Genomic DNA, 13692 nt, shown 5'->3' with positions numbered 1-13692 from the left:
TCTTCAAAGTACATTTACTCTAAAGATAGAACTTAAAAAAATTAGAGACATAAGTAGGCATGTAATTATGTCACTTGTGAATTCATGCATTAAATTCTGCCCCTCAGATAATCAGATTTCAGGAAAGCAACAAAGATTCAGTTGATTATAAACATAATTTAGAGCTTAAAGACTGGCAGAAGCAAGATGAGAGCACTTCCTTTTGAATGGATGAGAATAAAAAGGGAGTGTTCAGGTCGTCATATGCTAAGAGGAGCCCTGTATGTACGTGAATACTTGGTGAAAGATGGAATAAAAAGTTATAGGAACAAGACAAAACAAAGAGACGCAACTTGAACAGGGGTCATGTGGGTTGTCCATCAAGAAAAACTTAATCTTAGCCATGGGATTTTACTTTGATATAAATTTCCAAAGGAAGCTATGAACTATCCATGACTTGAGGCCACCAAATCTTGACTAGACAAAATACTTCCATTAATTCCACAGTCTGTGGTGCTGTGTAGGCAGATAATCAAACAGAAAATCCTCCCAGCTTGAATTGTTTTCCCCATTTTACTTCTAAGTTATAAATATTCATCTTTTAGAATATGTTTTGATTACTTCCCCTTGTTTTTTATTGTGTCATATATTGTTAACATACTCTGAATATGCCTGGTTAATCCATTTGATGCAAAAAAAAAACAAAATGTCTGTCATGCTAACTTAGTTTAGAGCTAGAATTACTCTTGAGAACAATAGCTAGAAGTAAGTTATTCAATTATGGTGTGTCTTCTAAGTTCTCACTTAAGATGTTTTTTATTTACAGATCGTAATGAATGTCAAGAAATCCCCAACATATGCAGTCATGGGCAGTGCATTGACACGGTTGGAAGTTTTTATTGCCTTTGCCACACTGGTTTTAAAACAAATGCTGACCAAACCATGTGCTTGGGTAAGTATGCAATTATTATTATGTTTTCTCATATGCTACTGAAAACTTCATTTGAATCTAAATATGGATAAAATTTAATACTAAGCCTTTTAGTAGTATTTTTGCTATCTACAAAATAAAAACATGGGCAGGTATGCAGCAGTGATATCCTATTTAATCTTTGGCAATCTGAACATGATAAACTTCTTCCTTGTTCATTTGGCTGTCAATTTAGAAAACTTTGACTAAGGGATAAATTGAAAAAGACATTAATACAAAAAATTATTTTTTATTAATGTTAATAGACTATGATTCGTATATAATGTCGATGTGGACTTCCTTTTGAGTTGAGCTTTTGAGGGTGAGATCAGCATTTTTTCCAGAGGGGTTTGTCTGTAGTGTGTACCAGATCCTCAAAGGCAAATGTATACATTTTACAAAGGCAAAGAAAAGTTATTCATTTTTCCAGAGGAAAAAGAGCTCAGGATTTTAAATCTCTTCCGTGATTTCTCTAGTGTCAGGATGTTGATTTAGAAAACTTCAGTGTATAATTATTCCTTTTCTCCTTTTCCTTCCTTTCTTTTTCTACTTTAAAGCAATACCATTAAGTCTTTTGGGGACATTAAGAACATGAATTAGATTGATGGCTGAAAGAACAATTAATATAGTAATGTTTAAAGTCCTTGACTTTGGCTGTAACTGGGTTCATCCATTTGGGAATGTTCTCATAAAGTTGTATCTTCTCTAGAGTGATGACATGTTTTAAATGACAGGAGCATTGACAGCCCTGCTCATTACTGGGCAGCTAACCTGTGCAAAAACCATGATGACCCTGCCCAACTTTCTTTCTACTTCTCTCATCTGAATTTTCTGGAACCTCCTAACATAGAACCTCCCCTACCAAAGACCTTCACCAGTTTGGCTAAGAATGAATCAAGGCAGAAATTCTTGATTGCTAGCAATGACTCAACTGGGTGTAGTCTTCAACCACACACGCAGATACATTAGAGTCCCTTTGGGTTAGCAATAGCTTCCTGATTCAGGAATCATGGATAATTTATCTTCATGTCCAAAATGTGAAAAGAAAGGAAATCCTAGCTCTCTTCATTACATTCTGCTATTCTGTTGTTACCTTCCTCTCTCTGTCTCCCCCTTCATCCTTGTCCCTCCTCATGGTGCCTCGTTCTTTCAAACCAGCAGTAACAACTTTCTTGCATTAAATATTTTTCTTACTTCCTCCTTAATATAATGTGCACCTACTCTTTATAAGAAATATGCCAGCTCCTGTGATAAGATGCAAGGACGTATAAGATGTCAGAGTAGCTTTACAAAATTGTCAGAGAAAAGTACAGACCAGTCAAAAGGCGAACAAGAATGCAAGCATGTGTGAGAAGAACAAATTAAGTGCCATCCCGCTGGGGTGGTTTAGAAGAGTGAGAGAAGTCATCATTGGTGGAAGTGGGCCTATGTTTTTAGGGAGGTAGGGAAAAGGAAAAGTTGTCTGAAATGACAGGTGAGCTAGAAAGCTGAGTTATTTTGTTGCTGAGTGTGGGGTAATGCCAGGTGAGTCACTGCTTTTTGGTAAATTGGAGTGAGAATCTTAAAGGTTGAAGTTTGCCAAAGGTGGCAACACCTCGAGACCCAGATGCATGCAGAGTTTTTTCCATTTTCAAGTGAAAATATTTGAGAAAAGTGGCAAGGGTGGAGAATTCTAGAAGTAAATAGAATAAAATAATTTTTGTTCAGGTCTCATGTCCTTAGCTTGCCTCCTTTCACTGGCCAGCCAAGGAAACAGTTTATTTCCAAGGTTTAGAGTTTGCCTCTGCCTGGTTTCTTGCAGGGATGACTGCTGCTGGAGCTGATACCAACATCAAGAAGTTCTCAGCCTATAGATGAGGCTTTGTGAACCCTAAAATGCTCTTTAGCCACTGTAACCATGTAACCACTTTTTCTATTTATAATTACGTTTCTTTATGGCTTTTCTTCCTACTAGACATAAATGAATGTGAAAGAGATGCCTGTGGGAACGGAACTTGCCGGAACACAATTGGTTCCTTCAACTGCCGCTGCAATCATGGTTTCATCCTGTCTCACAACAATGACTGCATAGGTGCGTGTGCAAAATTGTGCATCAGCAAACGAAGTCAGTTTTATATGTGTTCTTTGTAATTAGCATCATCTCTAGTGCTCTAGCTGTCTTTCAAAAATATATGCTATCTTATGCATAACAATTGGTAACAGGACTTGTCTATCCTTATCCTTGAGGGATACTTTCTGAGACCCCCAGCAGATGCCTGAAACCACAGATAGTACTGAACCCTTTATATACCATGTTTTTTCTATACATACATACCTAGACTAAAGTTTAATTTATAAGTAGGCATGGTAAGAGATTAACATCAATAACTAATAAGAAAATAGAACAATTTATAAGAATATACTGTAATAAAAGTTATGTGAATGTATTTTCTTGCTCTCAATATCTCTCTTTTTTTCTCTCAAAATATTTGATTGTGCTGAACTCACCTGTTTTGGGATCACTGCTGACCTTGGGAAACTGAACCCCCAGAAAGCAAAACCATAGATAAGGGGGAACCACTGTAACTATATCCATTACTTTTACTAAAATGCTCATTAGCAGCTATAATAATTTTTACACTTTGCTGCAAATTAAATTAATTTTTAAATTTTTATACTTTGCTGTAAAAAAATTAATTTATAGCAAAGTATAAAAATTATAGCTGCTAATGAGTGTTATACTCTACTTTGCTGTAAATTAAATATATTTCAAAATAAATGGAATGAGATTCTTAAAAATTTTAAAATATACAAAAGTGATTCTTTGGATAGAATTATATGATTCAGGAATATGAACCTTCTGGTCTAGATGTTTTGCTGCAGCCTCTTTTAAATAAATCATGGAATCTACAAAATCTCCCTTCTAAAACATATGAGGCAAGAGTAATAAACCAAACTTTTAAATTTTATTGTACTATAGGCTAATTTAAATATTTCTAATTGCGAATTGTGTACTAGGATTTTATTTTTTAAATCTAAAAATTTTTAAATCTTAAACTTAAAAATAAAATCTAAAGGAAAATCAAGGTAAAACGGATGGGAAATTTAAATGTAAATTGTCATGTAAATTTAAATATAATAATGTAATCTTATTGTTAAATGTGCATAGGTGCTTAAAGCCAGTTCTGTTGCTGCCAACTAGATCTTCATTAGAATGTCTTGTTTGGCTTGGCCAAGAAAGGCCACTAGAATTCAGAAAAAAGTATCTTTTCCTTTAAAAGTTTTGATTATTGCTGGGATTATGACATCTTTGGAATATATTAAAGGATTGTTGGGGTTTTTCTGCAGATGTTGATGAATGTGCAAGTGGAAACGGGAATCTTTGCAGAAATGGCCAATGCATTAATACAGTCGGGTCTTTCCAGTGTCAGTGCAATGATGGCTATGAGGTGGCTCCAGATGGGAGGACCTGTGTGGGTAAGTACAGGGCTTGGAAAGACCTGGAAAGAATGCTTCCAGAGACCAATCAATGAATCATGCAGTCTCTATTCTAATGCTTCTTTCTGGAAACCTGGAGGAAAAGTCAAAATAGGATTATATTAATCCTCCCTATAAAGGCTTTGTTTTTATTTAAACATATATACATGTAAGTGTGTGTGTGTGTGTATGTGTATAAAATCACTTTTTCCCTTATTTTAAAAATTAAGCTGTTGTACTCACAGAGAATACTGTTAAACAGTGAAATTGTTAAATTGCTCTGTAAGCAATTATGATTTCCCTTATATTTTTTTCTGTAAAATACTTTTGTAGTAAGCTCTCATATATTTTAGGTATCCTTAAAGTCTTTATATACTCACTGACTTTGACATGCTACAGTTTTCTGGAAATATTTAATTTGTGGCAGGTAAAATAAAATATGGTATTATTCTGTATACTTTTGAAAGCTGGTAAAGCTTGTTTTTATTGTCACTTATTTTTCTTCATGGTGGAATTTTATGAACTTTAATTTGCTTTACGTATTTCTTTGACTTATTCTAGCTTTTTTCAATTTTAATTGTTTGATGGAAGTCACGCCAATGGGAACTTCTTCTTTTTCCCTTTTCTTTGCAGATGTCAATGAATGTCTTCTAGAACCAGGAAAATGTGCACCAGGTACCTGTCAAAACTTGGATGGGTCCTACAGATGCATTTGCCCACCTGGATACAGTCTTCAAAATGACAAGTGTGAAGGTAGGAAGGCTATCAATGTTAGCAAATGAGGAGTATCGGGAACTGCGCTGGGCTTACCAAAATGAGAGTTTTTGTGATGATGTCTTCATTTTGGAATACTTTATCAGAAACAAATCCAAGGGCGTAGGGTATGACATTGTCTCATCCTTCTGGCAAGACAAGAAGCACTAATTCTCATGCTAATCTCTAATGAAGTTATTTTGCTCTGTGCATATGACTGATCATATGATCCTGAGTCTTTTTCACTGTGCTTTTACACAGTTGGTAAGAATGCTGTGTCCCACTTCCATTAGATTTTTTTTTTAAGTGGCAATCCTTTGCAACTAAAAAAGCTCCTGATTCCAGTTAAAATCTTTAAATGACCACATTCAAGGTTGGATGAATGTGGTTATGTCATTTGTCTATTTTGTTCTTTCCTATAGAGCAGTGGAAATGTGTTATTTGAAATAAATTCTCAGCAAGCTTTATAATATTCCTTTTTTAAAAAAATACAGATAGGATCTTACTCTGTCACCAGGTTGGAGTAGAGTGGCACAAGCATAGCTCACTGTAACCTTGAACTCCTGTATTCAGGTGACCCTCCTGTCTCAGCCTCTGGAGTAGCTAGGACTACAGGCATGTGCCACCATACCTGGCTGATTTTTTACTTCTTTGTAGAGATGGGGCCTGTCTATGTTGCCAGGCTGATCTCAAACTCCTGGCCTCAAATGATCCTCACTCCTTAGCCTCCAAAGGGCATTCCTTTAAGTTCAACAAATATGTCATAGCATTAAGTGAAGAATATTAATTGCTAGAATTTCATAAATAAGTAAGGTTGAAAGGATTTTCAAGAAGTCACCTAGTTCACGCCCCTGACTTTAAAAAGGTCTGCATCTAATCCACAATGAGAATGTTCTCTATTTTTAATATCATCAATTAGAAATTTTATTATATATTCAGTTTAAATAATAATCAAGTGGTGATATTTTAAATGGAAACACCTTATTGAAATTGTCTAGATGCAAATTTTTAAGCATGTTATTTTACTTTTATTAAAAATTTACTCTATTATCAGTGCATAAGTTCCCTAAAATGGACAGAATTAAGATATAAAGAAAGAAAAATGACTGCACAGTCAGTCAATGAATGTGCCCATTCTACAATATTTGGCCCTATCCCAATAAGTTGGCACGTACAGGCTAATTTCTACCATAACAGAAATGGTCATAGTAATAATAATTAAAAACAACCCCCCAAAATTGAGCATTTTTACAAAAGTTAACTTTTCTATTAAGAAAAGGTTGAGTATGGGGGTGGAAGGAGTGTGAGAATGGAGTAATTCAATCATGAATAGGAGCTCAGATTCATTAATAAACCACAGGGAACATGACACAGGTATACACGCAACCCAATAACCTGGCATGATCAGAAAGAAAATCACTTGGCATTGCACATTTGCAGAATATATATTGTGTGGTATTTACAATAGTAAATCAAAATAATAGAGTTAATTTCTCAACTTTTCCTTAGTTGGGCCTCTTGAGAACGAAGTTGTATAATGCAAACACATTTTGGTGTGGGTAGAAACCTTCACACAAATGTGAAAATAAAGAGCCCCAGGATACAAGGATATTTGATGTTTTGTTGAAAAAAAAATCCCATAAAAGTAGCATGGCTCGGCCAGGCGCAGTGGCTCATGCCTATAATCCCAGCACTTTGGGAGGCCAAGGTGGGCAGATCACAAGGTCAGGAGTTCGAGACCAGCCTGACCAACTTGGTGAGACCCCATCTCTACTAAAAATAAAAAAATTAGCCAGGCGTGGTGGCACGTGCCTGTAATCCCAGCTACTCAGGAGGCTGAGGCAGGAGAATCACTTGAACCTGGGAGGCAAAGGTTGTAGTGAGCCGAGATCGCACCATTGCACTTGATCCTGGGCAACAGAGGGAGACTCTGTCTCAAAAATAATAATAATAATAATAATAATAAATAAAAATAAAAGTAGCGTGGCTCAAAATTAAGACTTACCACTTTGTTCACTACAAATTCCTACTGAAAGTCAGGAGGAAAGATGAGTGAGTTTGAGTTTGGAGTAGAGTGGACGTACTTTTTCCATAGGTAATCATATTGACCAAACCAAGCCAATTCTGAAAGTAGAAAAGGGCACTATTAACAATAAAGTCAGGCCAACTGACATAAGCTGGGACTGTCCCAGGCAAACTAGGACATATGGTTACTCAAGCCATTCAAACTTGATGTTGGCTACTCTTAACTACCCCAGTACAGGAGCTAAGATGTATCATATACTAAAGAAAACATGCCACAATCCTAAGTGTCCCAGTTTCCTATTATCTATATGATGCAAGAAAAAGCCTGTACAAGAAAGGTATTTTTGTGTCTTTAGAAAGATTGACCCACAAATCAGTTAGGAGCCTCATCTTCTCTGATATCTTTAGTTTGCACTTCACAGGATTATGCTTATTGTCATGAGTCTTGCTGTTCTTGTAAAATTCAGTTTTAGGGTTCTAGCAGGGGGTATTGGGAAAAGTTCTGTGGATGGTTGAAGGGGAATCAATTTGGTTCCAAGGCCTAGATCTCACACTGAGTAACACACTATCAATGTGCTTAAAGTCTCAGAACAATGGTGCAGTATGACTCAACAGTTTCATGCTTCTTTCCTGGCCTAGGGTCGTATGAAATTACTCTGACTTTTCTAGTTAGCCAGGCAACTCAGTCTGGGTAAGAGAGGTTTGTCACTGCACCCCTTAGAAGGCAGTTGTACATTCTATTTTATATCAATAATTGTCAAAACTAATTTTTTAAAAGTCCTGACAACCTACAAGTCCAGTCCACAGCATTATGGTACAGAAAAATACCTTTATTATTGTAAGAGTCTGGAAACTCAGTTGCCCGTTGTACGTCCACATTGTGTATTTGGTACCTGATGTGTCTCCATCTTGTTTTGACTTTGTTTGACTCATGTGATTCTTTTAGATATTGATGAGTGTGTTGAAGAGCCAGAAATTTGTGCCCTGGGCACATGCAGTAACACTGAAGGCAGCTTCAAATGTCTGTGTCCAGAAGGGTTTTCCTTGTCCTCCACTGGAAGAAGGTGCCAAGGTAAGTGTCTCTGAAGACTTTAGGGTTTCATTGCTCCATGTTTATTTGTTGTGGTCTTATTTTTCAAACATGGCAAAGCTCTGTTTCTTTGTGAACAAGAAAATGGAGAGTTTTCACTCCCCCAGAGGTCTAATGATAACCATATGTCAGAAGGTTCATTTTCACGTTTAAGGTTAAAAACTCATCCATCAAGTTATGGTTGCTTATACAACTGTACTGACACTTAAACCTCTCTCTCCCACTAAGAACACAAATGCTGATAGGCCCATCAGTGAGGAAGCACCTTGAGCCACTGAAACAGCAAAGCCTGGGGGAAGCTGAACTACATACCCCTACCTCTGAAGAGATAAGCTGAAAAATGTGGGTTCAAACTTAGATTTGAGACTGAAAAACTGCACATTAACCCATCTGCTTCTAGGATATGGTGCCCATCCCTTATATCACAAATTCTCCAAGAAAACAAAACTAAATTTAAACTGACCAGGATTCTTGCTGGGCCATGGTCCATTTTTAGGAATAATACTTGTCAACTGTTTCAGTAAAGATTTTCAAGCGTTTGCCAGCTGACTTTCACAATTTAAACAGAAATGAAAAGGATCCTGAACTTCAGCATAACACAGTGTGTGCTTACATCAGAAAACTGTTTAGACTTTTCTAAACAATGCAATTGTGTATGGCTATCTACATACACAAGCGAGTTTCATGAATTCTGGTGGAGGGAGATGAAACAAACACATGTATTTCTCTTTTTTCACCTGTGTCTTCTGTTGTTTGGTTATTACTGTTGTTTTGGTGTTGAGTTGGGTTTTTTTTTTTTTTTTTTTGGTTGTTGAGGTTTTTTTTTTCATGGTTTTTTGTTTTTGCTTCCATATTACCAAATATGGAAGAGGCACTGGATATCATTTAAGATTCAAAATACTGGTTTTGGGGTCCCAGCCCTGCCATATGTAGCCTAGAGCAAGCCATTTAATCTTTTGGAAGCTCAGTTTCCTCATTTTAAACAACAATAATATCTGCCCAACCAGTCTTACTGAATATGTGACAAAGCTTTGTTAGTTTGAGTCCTTTGTAGACTCTTGTTATTCTAATGGTCTGAGTACCTTTTAACTTTTCAACTAGTTATTTTGGAAGTAAGAAGGAGAGCGGGTTGAGAATTCTCCACTTGGTTTCAGCTTGTTGGTAGTTGTCAGTGGTCTGCGTGGATTTCAGGGTGGTGCTTCATTCGAACAGATATTCTGTGTGGTACAGACCAGCCAGATAAATTCTAACTCCTACTCCCTTGTTTTTGTGTGCCTTTGGCTTGGCCTGAAATTGGAAAGAAAGCAGTGAGAAACCAGGTGTGAATCTGCCGATGTGGCAGGCCAGAGGAAACTCCTAGGCTATTAATTCAATTTGCACTGGCCCATCACAGAGCAAGCTAACACTGCAGGAAGAATCAGCCCAGCTGTGAGCAGCCCTGCCACATGCTCAGCTCCAGGAGGCAGAGCCAGAACTGAGGAATGCAAGCAGGGAAAGTGACTTTTGTAGTTCTGATGAAATTTCGAGGTCATTAAGGGCTATTTGCAGATGGACTTGTAAACAGGCATCCCAGCGAGTCCTAGTTAAAGTATGTGGGCGAGTACAGCTCTCTTACCCAACGTGAGGCACCCTTGGTTAATAAACCAATTTAGAGAATCACCACAAGCTAAAAAGTAAATCTCTTACAGAGCACAGATTTTGCTAGAGCCAGGTCATTGAGAGCTAGGTTTTTCTTTTAATATGACAAATTAAGAGTCAGACTTCTATTGCCCATGAACTGAGAAAATTCGACAGTACTGTGGATAATGTTTTTAAAAAAGTGAATGTCATGGGACTCCGGTGGACAGATCCTGGCAGTAAAGATCACAGGTGTAATTGAGCCACTCCCACTTGCAAAGTTCAACGAAGGGAATTTGCCGCTTAGGCTGACTCAGAACTTCATGCGTTTGAGTCTCTGTCTAATGCCAAGATTTCTTTTTTCAGGGTGGAGTGGAGTGGTGTGGGGGAGATAGAGCTGGGGTCTGGGACAAGATCAGCGATTAAAGGAAAAGAGAATGAGTATTTTAACACACCAATATTAGAATATACATATTTAAAGAAACACTACAAACTGGAAGACAAAGCAGAGAGTTAAGTTTTCATATATGTGTTGAGACGTTTTTGTGAGTAGTCACTGAATTATATCTTAAGGTAGTTGGAGGCATAAATAATAAAAACAAGACTGAGAAATACAAAACATTATATGTGACAAAGAACTTGAAGAATAAAAGAGATCAAAAGGTGTTCTCCAAGAAATGAGAATTTGTTCCATCTTGAAGTTTCTCAGCAAAGCAACTATTTGGGTGGCAGAGATGCTGCAGGGCAAGAACTGACTTTTATTGCTTTTGATCTTCAGAAGGATAATCATTGAAAGGTGCTTGCCAGGTCTTAGCCACAACAGGTGGGGTGTGGAATAGAAATTGGAGAGATGATTTATTTGGATGAGTTGGTAGCCATGAAAGACTGAGCAACTTCATTGGGGAGGCTACCTGAACTTGATAAACTAATATGATTGATTGATTGATAGATGATTGATAGATAGATAGATAGATTTAAAACTTTAATTCACAAAAACCTTTCCTTTGTTATCTCTGGCACTCTGTTATTCCTACATTGTCTTCTTTGTCATGAAATAAAATTGTTTTAACAGAAGCGCTTAGGTGGTTATGATAGTATGCTTTCTAGGGTTGAAAAACAGTGATGGAAGTGAATGAAAAAGACAGAGGTGGTCAGATATAAAGAAAGAATAGTACAATATGGGTATGAAAGCATTTCTTTTAAACCTGAAGATTGTGGTGTAATGAGAGGAGTTTTGCGAGGCTTTAAGAAGTCAAGTTTGAGGGAAAACACATTCCATACCTCTGGATGAGCTCACTCTTTATTTAGAGTCACCGAGTTTGTTCTGTAAGAAATGGAAAAGCCCATTTCCAAAATTATGTCAAGCAGTGTTGGAGAATTTTGTAGGAAGTAGATCCCATCTTTTTTGTTGGAGTCAACAAGCAATAATCAATATTGAAGAAATATTCTTTCAAAGAAAGACTATTCTGCTCCTACTCATCCACAGCCCTGCCCTCCTCTTCCTTCCCTCTCTGTGTTGAGCTAAAAAAGCTTCTTTTAAAAATTTAACATTGATACAGCTCTGTGTATGTATGTGTGTGTGTGTGTGTGTGTAAAATCTGCAAAAAGTCCCACTTGGATTTTGTAGCCAGCATCTCTAAAAGTATCTGCTTCACTGACCAACCCTTGTGTTGTATTTTTGCCCATCTACAAAGTTGCCACTTCTGTATTTGCTCTGTGCCTGCGATCTGGGATTTTATTTTGGTTCCAGAGTTTAGGGGACACAGAATAAATAACAAAGTGTGATATCACAGTACATATTAGAACTAAGAGGATTCTCTTACTCTAGTGTGCTCACCAAGCATGATCTTGCAAGCAGAGCTCTCAATGAAGGAATCTTTCGAATGATTCCATCTGTGGATTTTCCAATCCTGAAGTCACTGACAGGTGTCAATTTTGAAAACTGTCAGTTTGGGATTTTATTGGATTCAAAGCAGGTTCCTTTGAAATAGTGACTAAAATGAGGAGTAATAAATTTAAGGTTACAGGGTTGTTCATCAGATCTCACTATACAAAAGATGCCCCTGACTTTAACAATCTCAGCTCAGTTACTATGATAATCACATAAGGAGAACACATATACTACAGTGGGTTGTTCTTTTTTCACTATCATACAATAAAGACTCAGTAGGAAAGCAATTGAAGGTTGTCATCAATTTATGCTGCAGATTTGCGAATGAGCTACTGTTATGCGAAGTTTGAAGGAGGAAAGTGTTCATCACCCAAATCCAGAAATCACTCCAAGCAGGAATGCTGCTGTGCGTTGAAGGGAGAAGGCTGGGGAGACCCCTGCGAACTGTGCCCCACTGAACCTGATGGTATGTCTGTCATCTGCATTTCTCTTTGGGCCATTGAAGGTGCAGACTGGCCACGCTATAAGTAAGATTGTAGGCCTTAAAGACAGTAAGACAGTTTAATTTAATTGTAAGTCTAATTAGAATGTTCATTAAAAATTATTTTATCTCAGGAGCTCGGTAGTAATTTTCTTTTTAATTATGTCATGAATCATAGATGCCCAGGGAGTAGGCACAACATCTTAGGGAGTCTTGTTAACTTCCTCTGTTTTCTGGGCTTGTCTTGTCCGTCATTTATCAATATGCACAGCATGTGGTAATTTGGCTGCCTCAAAATACTTATGGAGAAGCTTGTAACGAATTGCTATTGTTGTATCTATTAATGAGTGTCTCCACCACAGAGGCCTTCCGCCAGATCTGTCCTTACGGAAGTGGGATCATCGTGGGACCTGATGATTCAGCAGTTGGTCAGTTGCCTGTGCTGGATTCTCAGCATTTCTCAGTATTCTCAACCAGCTTCTTCTTCAGTTATTCTTATTTCTCTCCATCTATCTTGGAAAATGAAGTGTTACTGTTTTACCACTTCATTATATAACAATATTATTGCATTATAATATTAGATATTCTATTGATTAAACACTGAAGTGATCATAGTTTATCTTTGTGTTTCAAAAATACCTTGTTATTCACTATTTTTTTTTCTTGCTTAAGATATGGATGAATGCAAAGAACCCGATGTCTGTAAACATGGGCAGTGCATCAATACAGATGGCTCCTATCGCTGCGAGTGTCCCTTTGGTTATATTCTAGCAGGGAACGAATGTGTGGGTGAGTAATAAGTTCTCTTCCATTGGAATTTTACAAATTAGAAATTAAGCTCTACAGCATTCACTGTATAGCCATGAATATAGGTACCGAGATGGCACTGAAGTAAGCTTTATCCATCCACTCATGTATCATTTAAAATACTAGTGAGCCACCATCAGGAGCCAGGCATTGTGCAGGCTCTGGAGCTGCAGCACTGAACCAAGAAGACAGGTTCCTTCCTTGCATGGGCCTTACAGTCTAATGGGGAAGGCAGACACTTGACATGTCATAAGAAATAATAGAAAAGACAACATCATAATGAAAGTCTTGGTGAAATTTTTAAAAAATTGTTAATAGCAATGTCATAATCTCATTCCATTACTAAATAAAAATTTTATCTGGATTCGTTTACATTTAGTAACATGAAAGTTATATCCCCAGTATACAATCTTCTTGTTGTAACTGTTTTTAAAATGTCAAATAATGACTCCAATGGCTGGCCTTTGACCCTTAATCAACACTAACTCTAAGTTAAATCCAAGTATTATATTTAGTTATCTAAGAATTGCAAAGCAATTCAATGTAACCTAATTAATACTAGCACAAATGCTGAGAGTGTGTCTGTGTGAATTAGGAAGTACTCTTTCCATACATGAAATCAG

General features: G+C 37.0%; 1 protein-coding gene across 2 annotated transcripts in view; it reads left to right on the top strand.

Moving 5' to 3' along the window:
- Positions 1-13692, top strand: part of FBN1 (fibrillin 1) — a 241102-nt gene that overhangs the window by 199833 nt on the left and 27577 nt on the right. For both annotated transcript variants that reach the window (XM_012442316.2, XM_064365642.1), the window contains 8 exons: positions 806-931; positions 2904-3020; positions 4277-4405; positions 5039-5158; positions 8130-8255; positions 12098-12247; positions 12625-12690; positions 12935-13051. In XM_012442316.2, coding sequence (XP_012297739.2) covers positions 806-931; positions 2904-3020; positions 4277-4405; positions 5039-5158; positions 8130-8255; positions 12098-12247; positions 12625-12690; positions 12935-13051 — 951 coding nt within the window. The remainder of the gene's footprint in view (positions 1-805; positions 932-2903; positions 3021-4276; positions 4406-5038; positions 5159-8129; positions 8256-12097; positions 12248-12624; positions 12691-12934; positions 13052-13692) is intronic.

The sequence above is a fragment of the Aotus nancymaae genome, unplaced genomic scaffold (assembly GCF_030222135.1).
Source record: "Aotus nancymaae isolate 86718 unplaced genomic scaffold, 86718_ANA_hifiasm-v0.15.2.pri h1tg000062l, whole genome shotgun sequence".
Taxonomy (NCBI): Eukaryota; Metazoa; Chordata; class Mammalia; order Primates; family Aotidae; genus Aotus; species Aotus nancymaae.
This window is presented reverse-complemented; position numbering and strand designations above follow the sequence as displayed.